The sequence below is a fragment of the Scomber scombrus genome, chromosome 7 (assembly GCF_963691925.1).
Source record: "Scomber scombrus chromosome 7, fScoSco1.1, whole genome shotgun sequence".
Taxonomy (NCBI): Eukaryota; Metazoa; Chordata; class Actinopteri; order Scombriformes; family Scombridae; genus Scomber; species Scomber scombrus.
In genome coordinates, this window is record NC_084976.1 from 18279764 (window position 1) to 18296178 (window position 16415).

At 40.1% G+C, this 16415-nt stretch overlaps 2 protein-coding genes across 2 annotated transcripts; one reads left to right on the forward strand and one right to left on the reverse strand.

Moving 5' to 3' along the window:
- Position 1: 1 nt before the first annotated feature.
- On the reverse strand, positions 2–8397 carry rnf115a (ring finger protein 115a). Its single transcript, XM_062423400.1, is given in 10 exon segments — positions 2–1211; positions 1940–2055; positions 2779–2872; positions 2964–3036; positions 3126–3194; positions 3393–3676; positions 3966–4020; positions 4279–4337; positions 8240–8329; positions 8332–8397. Coding segments are annotated over 10 exon segments (1026 nt in total). The 3' UTR covers positions 2–1091.
- Positions 8398–8470: 73 nt separating this feature from the next.
- Positions 8471–16323, forward strand: polr3c (polymerase (RNA) III (DNA directed) polypeptide C). The gene is made up of 13 exons (XM_062423391.1): positions 8471–8523; positions 10172–10318; positions 10677–10941; positions 11383–11687; positions 11819–11923; positions 12235–12408; positions 12499–12550; positions 12667–12727; positions 12813–12963; positions 14978–15079; positions 15191–15240; positions 15818–15967; positions 16093–16323. The coding sequence occupies exons 2-13, from the start codon at positions 10172–10174 to the stop codon at positions 16175–16177; spliced, it is 1647 nt and encodes a 548-aa protein (XP_062279375.1). The 5' UTR covers positions 8471–8523; the 3' UTR covers positions 16178–16323.
- The last annotated feature ends 92 nt before the right edge of the window (positions 16324–16415 follow it).

Consider the following 16415-nt stretch of genomic DNA (forward strand, 5'->3'; position numbering starts at 1 on the left):
TTTTGTCAATTTATTAATACATCATAGACATTTTTTTCATATATATAATATACAGTTTCATAACCAGGTATTTCACATTTGTCTCCATTCTCATTTTTTTCCTTTGCAAACCATAAGTTGTTGGACTAAAATTATTTACATTAAAAAAAGTGATAAAAATGTGAAACAAAATACAAGTCATCAACAGAGGAATAAAATGACACAGGGATGTCATCTGTCTATAATATATACACCAAGAGGAGTACAATGAAATCTAAAGCGTTAGATAATGGGCCGAGCTCAGAAGATTTGAATTTTCCCTTACTGGTGCAACATTTAATATTTTTTGAGATGCAGATGAGACCCGAAAAATGTAGGGAATCCCTTGCTTTCATGTGATGTCACAGCCCTCATAGGTGACCATTAAACAGCAGCAACTCAACATTATTCCTATAAAATACTCAATTGCATTCTTTAATTGAAGTACACTACAGAGGGTGGATGCAATACCATGAACACCCATTACAGTGTAATCCAATGTAAATGCCACTATAATAAATAACCTTAGAGATCAATCAAAATCTATCTGACACAATCTCAACAAAAAATGACCATTACACCCTTCATAAATATTACATTTATTGCAGGGCTCTTATATTAAGGTGTTCATGTTTTCACATTCAGCCCCTGTAAATGCTAAGAGTGAAAGTAACCCCTACAGGGCTCAGTTGCAGGTTTCAGCGAATCATCGGGCAAGTGAAGAGGGAACGTACATGATATAAAGTCTGGCATTTCTCCACAATAGTGTATTGCAGCAGTGCATTTCCAGAAAAGATGGAAAAAGAGTTGGCTTGAGAGATGGAAGTTGAGAAGACATGGGCTTGATCATCAATGGAGGCTGGTTTGTTATTAGGCAAAAAAAAAAAGACGTCTGTATGGGTGTCTGTGTAAATGGATCAGGAGAAAGGCATTAAAACAGAAAATAAAAATACAAAAAAAAATCTAACTGAGATGATTATGACTGCAACAGAGGAAAGTGAGAAGCGTTTTGTCTTCTCTGTGTGTCATTGGATGTGGGCGAGGAGAACAGTGGGATGAGACAGGTGGGCGTCTCAGAAGGACCATCTCTCCTGTGTGCGAGGGTCCATGGAGAGGGTGGGGGACTCTGACGGGGGCTGGCTGCTGCTGTCTTCTCCATTCAAACTCTTCCTACACACTGGACATGTGTCATGCTGTGGACAAAATGGAGACAACATAAGCTTTGAACAGTTTTCTCACAAGTGTCTGACTTCTTAGTTTTAATTCATTCTTATTCTAGTCCTATTTTTCATGATGCTGTGGTTCTTTGACTTTGAATGCAATGATTTTTCTATCTGGACAGTCAAATAAATGTCAGCTAAGCTTCCTTACTGCTAATGTTTAATGACTGGAATAGTAGGGCAGCTGCAGCGTGGGCACACAAACCCTGATTTAGCATTAAACAATATGTTGTTGGTTTAAGTTAATGTGACAGCTTTACTCTGTTAGACATTCATTAAACACAAGCTTCCACAATTCTAAAACAGTGGTGTTATCCTACCATTACCGTAGCGATTACCAGAGAACTAAAGCATGTGTTCAAGTTCCTGTAAGTTCCTAAAGGGAACACATCATCCACATAGAAACTCTGTGAACAAAGCGTTCAGAGCAGGGTGAAGCTAAGGCTTTTGACTTCCAGGCAGCATTTCTACATATGCTCACCTTAAGTTTTGAACATGTGAAAGTGTTCAACATAGACATCCAATATAGTAATAATATAAAAATATAGTGGTAAAACAACAGAAAATCACAGAAAGCATGATGTGTCTCCTTTAATACCTTCATGAGTAAGGTGCATAACTCATACACATGACTACCTGTCATTAAAGAGTCATCTCTCGAGTGTAGTCTGAGATGTTCTGCCTCCTTTGTTCTCACTCACCATTTCCAGCCATGGTATTATACAGTCTGAATGAAAGAAGTGGTTACAGGGTAGCTGTCTGACAGGCTCTCCCACCACAAAGTCCTCTTTGCACACCGGACATTCCATACAGCAGTCTGCAGGACACACCAGAGAAATGTGAATTTATAACTTACCCAATATCAGTACCCTCATGCTTTTCAGTAGTAATCATCAGCCACTATAATAACCTGAGAGTGTCTTGTACTGAAAGTTATAACTATGTAGTACATTTCTTACCAGGATATTCAATCAGTAATAAGGATACTAAGCATGGTTTCGGTAATGACTGAAAACACCAGAACAAATTATATATTTTTTGACACCTGAAGGCCTGTTAATTATTTAGATAAGTCAGCAATAAACAGCCCTGCAAATACTGGGCTGCATAACCATAACCACACAGCTGCAGCAATGTGGTAAAGCAGAACAGCACACACAGAAGAGGAAGTGGAGAAAAAACAGATTCAAAGAAGGCTTGGAAGAAAATGGGGGAGGTAAAAGACCAGCATGCAAAAAGACATCATCTTAAAAGTAATATATAGTCCAACCTGCTCTCAAGGTTAATGGACATTTCATCCCAAACATCTTAATTACTATTTTAAAATTAGCCGCTAGTTATACTAAGAACGTGGTTATGACTTTACCGACAAACTTAGATTTAGGAACAAATGTTCAAACCAAAGGTGGGTGCTGAGCTAAGTTATTACAAATAGAGGACAACTCAAACCATGTCCGCAGAAATGTTGCATTAGTAGTTAAAGGACAAGAAAAACATGGTGAGTCAGAGTGAGAAAAATTAGAAATGTGGAGTGTCTGACCTGCTTGTTCCTGAGAGATATTAACAGTTGGAAGAGAAGAGATCCTCTCTTTCTCTGCTGGAGGAGGTCCTGTGTTCTCCAACTGACCTAGTAACTAAACACACACACACATTTGTAAACTGAAGAGAAATTAAAAGGTGACAAGAAAACAAAGTTAGTATGTAGTTAAAGTAAGTTTGGTTTACCTGTGTTATCACTGCGTCTAACCCTCCCTGCCCCCAGGCGTAATCCCCTGGGTTTGAATGCAGCATTCCCGTCCTGAAAGAGACACAGACACTACAAGTTAATAAAAAGTAAATTCATTTGAACATAGATGCTTCAATTCAAACACTGTGACACTGTCTTACCATGAGAGGGGAGGTGAGCCGGGGACTCCAGAATTAGCGAAGAGACCGGCAAGAAACTGTTGTACAATGCTGAGACACAGAAAAAAAGAGAGCGGAAATAGTTTGATAGGTATAGTTTATGTGATTACCAAAAACAAGAAAATGTGAGTGTTTAAATAGCACTGTCATTACTATAAGTGGGAGTATTTAAGGAAGAGAAGAGAGCCAAACAGCCAGTGAGGAAGACGGATGGATGAGTGGGTGAGGTTGAACCAGTCAGTTACTCACCCTTCGACAGCGGGCGAGCGGTCGGGCCTAGTGCTGCCTCTGGACCGGTATCTCCTCTGGCTGTGCAGGCGAGGGGGACGTCCTGGTCCCCAGTGTTCCCCAGCTCCTAGTAGACCCCCGATGGGTCCCCCTAGACCTGCTGGGACTGAGCCCCCGATTGGTCCACCTCCCAACCCTCCGAGGTCACTGAGACCTCCCAGGCGCCCTCTAGGGAGCTGGGAGTCTGAGTCAGGGTTGTCGCTGTCTATTGTAAACGGCCGCTCCAGTAACAGCAGGTGCCATAGCTACAGACATGATGGAATGGGATGGGTAAGGGGTTGAAGAAGTGGGAGTTTTGGACAGTGGGGGTATGGAAAGGAAAAGAAAGCAGCATAATGATACAATAAGAAAAGTTAATGGGAGAAGAGAGGAGCCAGCAAGCAAAAAGGAAATGAATGACCAAAGGAAAGGTGAATGGAGACAAAAGAAGGAAAAGAAGAAGACAAATGAAAACACAGACAATGATTACAATCAATCTCTCCCCCTCCCCAACACCTCCCTCTACTCCCAAAACCCCCTCAGATGAACTCGTACCTCTGCAAACTGTGTGGCTGTGTCATCTATCCCGTTAGCGCCACCCTCTAGGAGACTGAGGGAAACAGCGCACAAGGGGACAAAAGACACATTATTAGCAATGTGTACTAAACCCCCTGCACATGTTCAGGTTAAATGTTTAGACTGAGACAAAACTGCATGGTGTAACTACGAGGTACAGGTTCTAGTAAATAAGCACAAGAGAACATTTAACAGTCCATGTATCTGCATTTGTTCCAGACTAACACTAACAGGCCATAACATCTCATGTTGTGTAGAGATGTGAGACCTACAGAAAGACACGCCCCCTTACCTAGAGTCTTCTGTTACTTCCTCTATAAACCCCGAATCACATCTTGGACAGATGTACTCCTAGAAAAAGAAAGGACAAAGACAATTTTGATTAATAAGAATGGGAGCACTGTAATGTCCATGTATTATATGTAGCATTATAACCCAAAATAGTCAGTTGACAATCATAAAAAGCAGAGAAAAGCAGCATATTTTCACATGGGAGACACTGGAACTAAAAGTATTGGGCAGTTTTGATTGAAAAATGACTAAAATGATGATTAAAGCAGTTTCAAATAAAAAAAAATTCAATTGAATGACTGAATTGTATTGTTGTTATGTGATTTTATTGAGTTACCAATTGAAATGAAAAGAAACAAAATGCATTATGGTTTTTAATATTAGCTATGTAGGATCTTTGTGTGTGCTTGGACTGTACTGACTGGGATTTGTTCAGGACTGCTACCAACAGTATGGATGAACACACAGAGGCTGTGATGTCATACACCAGTTTCAGTGAGGTCAGCTGTGTACCATCATGCACCAGGGTTGGTTACCACAACGACAGCCCTGGTTTGCAGCTTAAACTCAGAGAGCTCAGGTTGGAAAAGGAGGAAATGTTTCAGGGAAGGGACAAGGACCACGTTAAAGAGTCTAAATAGAGGTTTATTTAAGGTGGTGAGAGATGATGAACGATGGTACTCTGAGAAACTTTAACAGTTGTTCCTGGTCAATGACCTAATTGAATTGAACTTTTCGATTTGACAGTCCTAACACCATCCCCTGTGACTCCATCCACAAGCTCCAGACTGGACTGCCCACCTCAGAGACCCCTACTCCCCTACCACAATAACAATCTTATCCATCTTGGACAGGAATATTGACAGGGATATTAACAGGTTGTTCAAGACACAGAACCACAGTAAGCGAGCTGGACTAGACTCTGTATCTCCCTCTACCATGAAGCCCTGTGCTGATCAGCTGTCTGCCATGTTCAGACTTTTTTAGCACATCACTGGAGACATGCCACGCACCAGCCTCCACCATCATCCCTGTCCCCAAAAAATGAAGGTCCACAGGACTCAATGACTGCAGACCCATCACCACGACCTCTGTGGTAAAGAAGTCCTTTGAGTGTCCTGTGGAGACCCAACTTGAACCATCATGGATCCACTCCTGGACCCCCCTGCAGTTAAAGAGCCAACATGTCTGTGGTCAGTGCAGTAAACCTGGCCCTCCACTACATCCTCCAGCACCTGGACACTGCAAGAACTGATGCCAGGATGCTGTTTATGGATTTCAGCTCCACCTATAACACCATCATCCCTAGGTGACACTGTGGAGTCCTTCCACCTGAGTACCATCATCACCCAGGACCTCAAGTGGGAGCTGAACATCATTGATGGTCCATCCTCACTTCCTCTATCACCATCTGGTACACTGCCAAAGGTTGAGGGCAGAGTGCAATGCATCATTCGCTCTGCTGAGTGGCTGATGAGCTGCAACCTGCCATCCCTCCAGAGCCCTGAAGTAGGCAGGAAAGATTGTGGCCAACCCCTCCGACCCTGGACATAGACTCTTCAAACCGACCCCCTTCAGAATTATGCTGCAGTCCATCAGGACCAAAACGTAATGGCACAAGAACAGTTTCTCCCGAATGCAGCTGGCCACATCAACAAGGCCCGGGACCCCCACTGACACTGATTGTTGTCCTGACCCCCACTGACACCACATGTACATTATTGCATGAGAGCACATTTAACTTATGTCTTACAATAATGCACATATTCTGTATTTCACATATTCTTATGCTTCATACTGTGAACTTTTACACATTCCCAGATAATATTTTACACATTACTGCAAAAAACTGCACAGCGCTATTATTTAAAAAAAAAAAAAACCAGACACATACTTATTCTTTAAAAAACTTTCTCATATCTTCTACTGTTAATTTGTCACTTATGTTTCTTGTATTTTTCAGTACTTGCCTTTTTTTCCCCCTCATGCTATGTTTATTATTATTCATAATCAGACTGAAGCAAATTCCTTGTATGTGAAAATCTATTTGGCAATAAACCTGTTTCTGATTCTGATTATTTGTTGTCTCTTTTTGACAGCTGACGGTGTAGAGAGACAGGAAACATTGGGAGACATGCAACAAACAAAGTCCAAAGCCAGAATCAAACCATGGAGGTTGGCAGAAGTGAGGTAATTTTGAATACACTGTATTTGCCATATTGTGATATAAAGATATCAGAAAAATATTCTTATCAATATTATGATTTCTGTCATGTTGCCTCAGCCCTACAAATAACTCATAACCTGGTGCAGACATTGTGCTGACTGGCTCGGTCTACAAGAGAGCACTGGGCCTGTTTGTCTTTACAACTGATAATAGCCGTCAGATCTGTGTGACGGCTAGTGTTTTATGAATGTCACCCAGGAGCTAAATGTCGAAGGTTTCAAAAACCACTGAGTAGAATGGTTTTTAACTTCAGGGCCAGAAATCAGCATTTAATAATAATCTATACAAACAGGATTAATGAAAAAGTAGGTTAGAAAAACAGTTGGGGTTTTTCTTTCTTCGCTATTTTGAGTTTGCCACATGCTTTTATAAACAGAAAACAAAATAATATCATGTACAAATACACGTGCCGTTTTGACAGCTCTGCAAAAGCTCAGGTGAAGAGTTTTTGAGACCTGAAATCACCCCATCAGCAGAACTGTGTGCTCATGCAAGATTGTACAAGTAATGTGTCATTCACTCATAGAAAGTTATCTGTTGTATAAATGGATACGTGACTGAGACATGGTCCTCGGGATACGCTGTCGTAGAGTGGGGTGATAATAAACTCGGGTGTTGCAGTCAGTTGGCTCTGTGAAGACATGCCACAGGACTGAGTGTGTGCCTGAGACAAGCGAACCAGTTTAGAGTCGGTGACTAGGCAGGCTGGAATTACCCTCTGCCATACCATAAAAATAAGGAAACGACGAGTTGAATCAAACTACGAGATAATCGTGTGGACTAACTTACTGACACGATAGCTGCTAGGGAAATAAACAACACAATATACACCCAGTTGCCAGTTTATTGGATATATTTTAATCACCCAATTTCTATCAATTAAAGTGAACTTGATATACATTTTGGTTGATCCACAAATGTTTCAGCTTTACTCTGTCAGTATAGCAAATTGCATTTCAACTGCACCATAACAAACTACATCATATTAAACAACCATAAAGCTGAATCAGCACCTCTCTACTACAGTTTCAACAAAAACCTGAATATTACAGCCCTCATGATGATCATGATTTATAGCAGGGCTGTTATATTAAAGGAGTGCGTTAGTTTGATCAAATCTTACCTAATAAACTAGCAAGTGAGTGTAAATGGAAGAACACCCTGAACTATTTTAGTGTAAAATATGTATTGAACGCATCCTGTTGTTGGTAGGAGTGCCTGAGTGTCACTCCACTCGCTTGACTTCAAAACTGAAACTAAAAATAAGATGTTAATGTCCCCAAAAGAAAAATCCCCAACTCGTCGTGTCAAAAGTCTGTTATCAGAAAAAAAAAACTGGGAAAAAAAGTAAAGTCAAAGTTGCATTCAACGACTAATGTGAAGTGTCTATAACATTAATTGTCAAGTCCTCTTCCTCTGTTTGTGTTGTATTGTGCACACACACAAAAAAACATCTGAAGCTGTCAAAGCAGAGCTGAAATCACAGTGCTCTGACTATACTGTCTTAAACACTGGAAGCCTGACAACCCCTGCTGACATTTGGTTCTGCTGTCTAAAGTTTTATTCGAGTTTTATTCACTGAATTTACAACAACAAACGCTGCTAGCTGCTAGCAGGCTAGCTCGGGTTTAGCTGTAGCAACACACGGTGTTTCTGGAGAAAGCTGGACTTGACAACCGAGCGGATTATACAAGAAAGTGCGATAAATTCAGGGAGAAAACCACAGCTGCCTTACCGGGAGTTTGGGGTTTACTTCTCCCTTACAACAATGACAGAAAAACCGATGCGGGGGAACAGCCGCAGCCTCCGCCATCTTCCCCTGAACCGACCAGCACAAACACTGACGTCGGTCCTCCACAAACCGGAGACAGCTGTCCGCCTCCGGCCCGACATGCACCGCGGCACGGCCAAACCCCAGCGAGCACGGCCGGAAGTGCTCTCTGTGTTGTCAACGAGCAGCCGTCGCATGTGTTTAGTCTCCAAGGATCGTCCGTGGCCAGGAGCTTGTGTGTCGGAAAGGTTTGTTAAAATGGTTACATAGTAAACTTTTATGATCATGTGATAGTGAGTTTTCAGTTAGAGAGTGTTTCAGCTGTTTGAGCAGAATAATGTGATCACTAATACTAAAGTCAAAGGAATCTTACTGTTGTTATAATAATGTAAACAAGAACTGTTGGGGACATTTTGTGTGTGTTTGGGTGCAGACTTATTTCTGTGTAGCCTCCTGATGACACTTCATGTTGTATTATGACTGATGGATCATTTATTAGTCCCATAGGGAAATTAAAGTGTTACAGCATCCACTTGACACAAAAATTAATTCATGTCTAGTCTTATCTCTATGTAACCTTCTTATTATCACTTCATGCTGTATTATGCAGTGTTGGGGAGTAAGTAGTTACATGTAACAGCGTTATTCAATTTAATCACAAAATAAATGTAACTCTAATCAGTTAAATTACAGTTACTTATGAAAATATTGACGATTACAAAGGGGGTTACATATGAAGTCACACCTTTAAGATTTTGCTCAGGAAGGGGGGTTTTTCCTCACTTTTTAATATTTAACATATAACATGTTACTGAATATATATATTGCTGTTTATAATTCTTTGAAATCCATCCATGGTCTTATTACCATTAAATGGTGCCACAGTACCAATTAATCCCATGCCAGACTTTTGACTTTTTTCATAAAATATCTTTATTTTATATTCCAAAATCTACATGAACTAATGAATACATTTTCAGATGACAGATCAATCTTGCTTTATAAGAAATTATCTCCCTTATAAATCATGTCAGTATCCATGAAAAACTCCTGAACTTAGATTTTGGTCGGCGTAATGGGTACACTTACCCTAACAGGTTAAACTAATCAAAAACTAATCAAATGTAATACATTACATTACTTTGATTAAGTAATTGACATAGTTACAGTACTTATTACATTTTAAATAGGGTAACTAGCAATCTGTAACCTATTACACTTCCAAAGTAACCTTCCCAACCCTGGTATTATGACAGATAGATAGATAGATAGATAGAGTAGCCTCCTTTATTGATCCCAGAGAGAAATTTGTGCTACAGCAGCCCCCAGAAATCAGAATACAAAAACTAATTCACGTCTAGTCTTATCTCTGTGTGGCCTTCTGATTATCACTTTGTGTTGTATTATGATGGATGGATGAATAGATAGATAACATGTTAGTTGTTTTTGAAATAAAAGCCACTAGACATACAAAAACAATAAGGTAGGTAAAAGAAATAAACACAATAACTCAATAGACTAACTCAAATATATAAAACAGAATAACTAACTATAGAATAGAGATATAGCCCAACTATAATATACTGTTTGCTGAATATACAGAGTTTAGTTATGTTAATATGCAATAGTACACTGTACATTAGTGCAAGTCAGGTGGATATTGATCAGGTATTATGATGTTGCATGATTTTCCTTAGATGTTAGAAGTGAGCGTACCAAATATTGATACTTGAATAATTTACACAATATATATATACATCAGTATACAGACACTACTTTAAAGATTACAAATATATGAATCAAGGAGAGACAGACAAATGTAAATATTGTAAATATAGTGAGTACAGATGTGAGACCTTGCATTACCTGTGTGTTCCTCTCTCCTTTTTTATGCAGATGACTGCTCAGGAGGTGCGTCTGTGTGGTCTTCTGCTGCGGGAGCACTTTGGAGAGGTGGTGGAGAAAGTAGGAACGCATCTGGTCAAAAATGGAGCACAGAATTTAAGAACCATCATACATGAGACTGGCCTCTCGCTGGACCTGGTACCTTTCCTACACTTACTATTTCTAGGCTTGTTATTGTGTTTACAGCTACTTCACACCACAGAAATGCTTCTTTGATCACCATGTTGGACAGTCAAGTTGCTAGACGAACTCATAAGTTTGTGATTAACGAGTTATACAGTGCAAGAGAGAATAAACCTGGAATAATATGTTCTGCATGGTTGATTTTTGTTTAAAAGGTGCATAGAAGTTAGAGATAAAGATTCTTGTTGGAGGTTGGTACAGGAAAATGTGATTAAAATGTTTAATCTGATTTTCTGCCTTAAACTGATTAGTGATTTTTGTGTGCATATAAGAAGTCATGATGATGAAGCAACTCTTGCGCTCCCTCCTCCAGATAAAAAAGTCCCTGTGTGTGCTCGTGCAACATGGCGTCTGTGTGTTCAGATCAGGCCGCAGAGGACCTGGAAGCCCCACAGAGTATCGGACTTGCCCTGATCTGATTCTACGAATTCTGCGTTACCCACGTTACATCTACACTGCCAAAACCCTATACGGTGACACCGGAGAGCTAATCATAGAGGAGTTACTGCAGAGAGGTCACATGACCATGAGCGGTACTGTGAAGACTGTTGCTGACCGGCTCACACAGAACATGGAGGGTCAGTGTCTGTATTAATCGTAGAATTTTAAAACTGAATCTGGGTTTACCACTTACTAGTGCAAGAAAATCCACATTTGCTCAAAAGGGATGACATTTTTTTTTGGGGGGGGGGGACAAGGCAGAGCAGATGAGCAAGTGTCAATCATTATGACTGACTCAGCCAAACAAACAAATCCCAAGATGTGTGAGAAAATGTTTTTTACTTTTGTATTTCAGTGGAAAAGTTATACTATTTTTCTTTGACTTCATCACAGTTGGAGTTTCTTTTTTAGTTAGCATTGAGTGGCCATTAGAGGAACTGTAACTGAAGACATTTTTTAAATACTTACTTTGACTTTGTGGGTTTACGTCTGATTTGTGCAGATTGTTAAAGATGGATGTCACTTTTTGTAAAAGCATTTTAACAGCAGCTGCTTTCTCTTTGTCTTTTTTGTTTCAGAGGGACGCAGTATGGATTACAATGAAGTGACCTCTGCCTTTTCCAAACTGGTGGAGACCCATTTTCTTCAGCGCTGCCCTCCAATGGCAGCAGCAGCAGCAAAAACAGACACTGCTACCCCAGCGACTCCCGCTACCCCTGGTACTCCTGCTGCCCCTGTTAGCACCACCCTGCCCACACCAGAGAGCTTCCCCGACTGCTACAAGGTGCCTCATGTGACTCTCATAGGGCGAGGCAAACGCCAACTCTCCACTGAGGATGGAGAAGACCAAAGGAATGCAAAGAGGCCAAAGTTAGATACAGAAGTGGGTGTTTTAACCAACTTAGTTACACATTGTTTTTCTGTTACATCCTAACATGATATTTCCACATCTTTTGTGTGACCGGCCATCTTTCTGACTGTCTCTCATGTACCCTCTGCTTTTCTTTCGCTCAGAATCATGGTGATGAGGGGATTTACTGGCAGGTGAATTTTGAAAGGTTCCATCTCCACTTCAGAGACCAGGCCATCATCGGTGCCGTAGCCAACAAACTGGACCAGGTCAGCTAAACACAGGCTTCAAATGTTTTAGGAATGATTAAGTTTGTCTTGCATGTCAACAAGTACAATTTAAGTTGTGTGGTGCTTCAGTTATAGTGCCAGGAACAAATTCACAGTTTATAGCCCAATATCAAAAGTCTGATTAACCCCCAGTTAATGTGGGATAGCAGAAAAATGTTACAATCAAAGGAGTCATACGTAACTTTAACCTACTTTGCCTCTTTTCTACAACAGGGACAGTTGATATTATGATGGTGTATGATTATAATGATTGATTATTTTTACAATGTCTTTCGTCTGTACAACACTAGACTAGCAGTGAGATAGTGAGGACTATGCTGAGGATGAGTGAGGTGACGACCTTGCCCACAGCCACCTGCACAAAGCCTCTCTCAGCCAATGAGATCTTCAAGTCCCTCCCAGCCACCTACAACATCCCCAGACCCATCTTAGACCAGTACCTCACTCTGCTGGTGGATGACCCGGTACGACCTCTGCAAAGCCTCTTCTTCAAGAAATTCTTAAATTTTATCCTCAGTCATTTTTTATATCTTCTTGCCCATTTCATTTCTTAGATGGAGTTTGTGGGGAAGGCTGGTGAAAGCGGAGGAGGGATGTACGTTGTCAGTATCTTTTATTCAAATTTAGACAGTCCTCCTGAGAAAAAATAACCAATGCACTGGTTTGTGCCATTTATCTCATGAAACACGATGCATGGATGCTTTTCTTAACTCACGTCTCAGATCTGAACAGAGCACTGGCCAATCTAGCACGGGCCACGCTTGAGTCTGTGGTACAAGAGAGGTGAGTTTGTGTTTTAATTCTGTTTACATATGAATGCCTTATCATCACAAACTTATTATAAGTTTGTTTGTTTTGAATTGGACAGATTTGGATCCCGGTCTGCGCGCATCTTCCGTCTGTTGCTAAGGAAACGTCACCTGGAGCAGAAGCAGGTGGAGGATTTTGCCATGATTCCAGCCAAGGAGGCCAAAGATATGCTCTACACACTGCTCTCACAGAACCTGGTCCAGCTACAGGTAAATGCTTGACATGTAAAGATTCTTACACAAAGCACTTTAGTAGGGCCTGACCAATACTGTTTTTTTGGGGCCAATTTCAATATTAGGTAGTACAAAAATGCCAATATCAATAAATCAGCTGATAATCTTATATATACAGAACATATATATATATATATATATATATATATATATATATATATATATATATATATATATATTAACACATTTTTTGCAATGATACGCCAAATATGGTTTTCAAACAGTTGTCAAAGTGATGTAATAACTATAAAATAACTATAAATTACAAAAAAACAGAACAAAATAGAACTCATCATGTCGTCCACAGAGTTGTACCACCTGCAGGCATTTCTCTCTGAATGAATCAAGCCACGGTTTCCAGAGTTTGTCTTTCTTTTCCGTCTCCAACACAGTTACGTTTTTTACAAAATGTAAAATGTCAACAGAGATTGGAATCTGTTGCGTGGTATCACATTAGAAACAGGGGTACTGTATGTCTATCTCCCATAGACATACTCCAGAAATTTGCATTAAGTCCATCTTCAGGTACATGCAAATCACTTTCTCAATATTTTTTTGTGTTGGTGTTTATAGAAGTTCCAGTCTTTTGGAAGCTGTACTCATTTGTGTTTTTTGTTAGAGCCTAAATCATGTCTTCTGACACAATCTTCTAGAAGTTCTCCAGTGGTGCATGGAGGGAAATGGCATTATCTGTATTGGGACTGATACAATCCTTTTACAGTCAGCGACACCTTGGCATGGTCTGTTTGTTTGTTTGGGGCTCAATGTCCACTTAATCACCACCTGGGCAGTCAGTGGGTTGTTGGTTTTCTTTATCCAATTCTACAGCATCTTCATCAGCCTCTTCACCACTCGCCTCAGTGTTGTCTGATTCCATCTCAAAATCACTCCGTCCATTTTGAATGGCAACAATCACATCCCGTACACTGTATATTAGACCTCTCTCTGCTGGTCACACTCTGAAATGGTAAAAGAAAGAAAAAAAAAAAACAGTCTAAATAATACATATAAGTTTTATATCATAGTAGATAACCTGAAAGAATAGATAGAGTGGTGGACCAAGTGTTCAGGGTAGAGAGCTACGTATTTTCTTGGATAAATCATTTCACTGCAAATTAATCCTAATCCTATTTAGACATTCCACCTAATTCACACAGCACTGCTTAGAAGTACTGCTAGCTTGTTATGCTCTCTATTCAAATAAATACAAGCATCCCCCTGAACACTTACATCTGCTCATTCAGGATCATTCTCACCTGTCCCTCAACAATGCAATAAGTGTCCCCCAAAACATTCAGAACTTGGTTCTGTCTCATGCAACAAACCGCTGCAAAGCCCAGGATCAGTTACACTGATAAACTTACCAGTTTAACTGATAAGATACAGATAAAGCTTTAAATACTGTTACAGGTAGAGTTTGAAGTACTGCCACCAGAAATAATTTATTCAGTTATTAAATTCTGGTCTAAGATTTTTTTTAGTACAGCTACATGTGATGTATATAATTTTTTAAGGTTGGTCCTTACAGGGTTAACAATGCAAATTTGACAAAAAGAAGAGGACAGACTGATCACTGTGATGGAATTACATTAACGAAAGCAAATTTCTCGCCAAGCCAGTTTTCATTAAGTGTGAACATGAATGAATGCCTGGAGTACTAGGAAAAGTCAGGTCCAAAAATCTACTTTGTAAATTGTTTGGCACACATCTTTAGGATGCACTAAGTTAATTAGTTATTTTTTAAAAACTAGACCTGTGAAAAATTGCGGCCTATTTTTTTATTCTGTGTTGCTCTGTTGACAATGACACAGGGTTAATTTAATAAAAGTGACCATTTGGCAATTTCACTGATAAAAAATGTAAATTTGACAGTTTGAATGGGGACTCCGAGATGGCTTGAGTCATCAAACTTAACAGGAGCAGCCCGATTTCTTCATCTTTAAATTACCCACTCACTTTCTTGAACTGCCATTATCTACCTTCTCTACAGGAAATCCCAAAGACTCCAGACTACGCTCCCTCTCGTACCTTCTATCTTTACACCGTCAACCAGCTCCCTACTGCAAGAATGCTGCTTCAGAACAGCTTCAAGGTGAAACAATTAACCTGCATGGATGAAGAGTGCAATTGGCATAATCATGCTCTGTTCCTTCTGCTGTGTGCCTTCACTGATGTCTTGTTTGTGTTTTTTTTTCTTCTGCAGACTGTAGCAAACCTCATCGAGAGACGCCTATTTGAGTCCAGTAACAGCAAGTGAGTCTGTCATTAGTAATTCTGTGTGACTCTTGGCCTACGAGCAAGATCATTTCACATGATCATTGATTAACTTGCACATTGACCACTGCAGTCCGACTGGATTTTGCTTCCTATTCAATTCTATGTGGAGCTGAGTGTCATAGTTGCTTTAAGTCCACCTCATTCACTTTGAAAGAGGTGATATAACTTTAACACATGAAATTGTGAGACTCTCTGATAACCAGCTACTTAAAGAGACGGGTGCGAGTAATCTCTCATTCATTGAATATTGCTTGTTTATATTCTTCTTTCATAATGTAATACTTAAATAATCCTGCAGCAGAGGAGGGGGGATGCTACTTGTGACAGACAGAGGTTAATGATATCAAAATGTTTGATAAAACATTGTTTAATTTACAACTGTTGTTAGCCTGCTAGCCACACATTTACCACCTCACCCACACTATTTCCTACCCCCCTGCTTTTGGCCTCACCACACAGGCAGAATTCATAAGGCTCATTTAGCTCTGACTGTGGCTTTACTCGGACACTGTGTCACTGATGATGGGTTAATGGTTTTATGTTTGACTGACAGGCGTCTGCTTGAGAAATCCCAGCGAATAGAGGCAATCCTGGCATCTCTGCAGGCCAGCGGAGCCGAGCCAGAACAGCTGACTGAGGTTGAGGAGATGATCACTGCTCCTGAAAAGCAACAGCTGGAGTCTTTACGGCTTCACATCAACAAGTAAGTAGACAAAATAAACCTGCAATTCCCTTTTCTACAGGAGATGAGTCAGATACCTGATCCAGTGGTGTTCCTATTCTGACTGCCTCCCTTTGTTCTTGTTCTTTTCTCCTATTTCCCTCCAGGTTAGATTCAGCAGAGAACCAGGTCGATGAAACCATCTTTCTGCTAGAATCTTACGTCAACTCCACCGCCACATCCACAAGCTGAGAGTCAGATGTACGAGCATCAAAACCTACAGAACATAGTGTTTTTCCTTTACTTTTTGTGTATGAATGCTGACAAGTATGGCTGTTTTATAGTATATATAACAACTGCATTGTTTCATTTTGAAGCGGAATAAAATCTGAATAGATTGTTTTTTGTTTTTACTGCACGCATCAGCATGCAAGAATAAACAGAGTACAAGATATCTTTTTTCAACAGTTTTAAATTTATTAAAACACAC

What these genes read in the sequence shown, in the direction of transcription:
- polr3c (XM_062423391.1), top strand. Translation starts at nt 10,172, where the DNA reads ATGACTGCTCAGGAGGTGCGTCTGTGTGGTCTTCTGCTGCGGGAGCAC. An exon ending in TAGCCAACAAACTGGACCAG is followed by an intron (nt 11,924 to 12,234) that starts GTCAGCTAAACA and finishes GTACAACACTAG; the next exon opens with ACTAGCAGTGAGATAGTGAG. An exon ending in AGAACCTGGTCCAGCTACAG is followed by an intron (nt 12,964 to 14,977) that starts GTAAATGCTTGA and finishes CCTTCTCTACAG; the next exon opens with GAAATCCCAAAGACTCCAGA.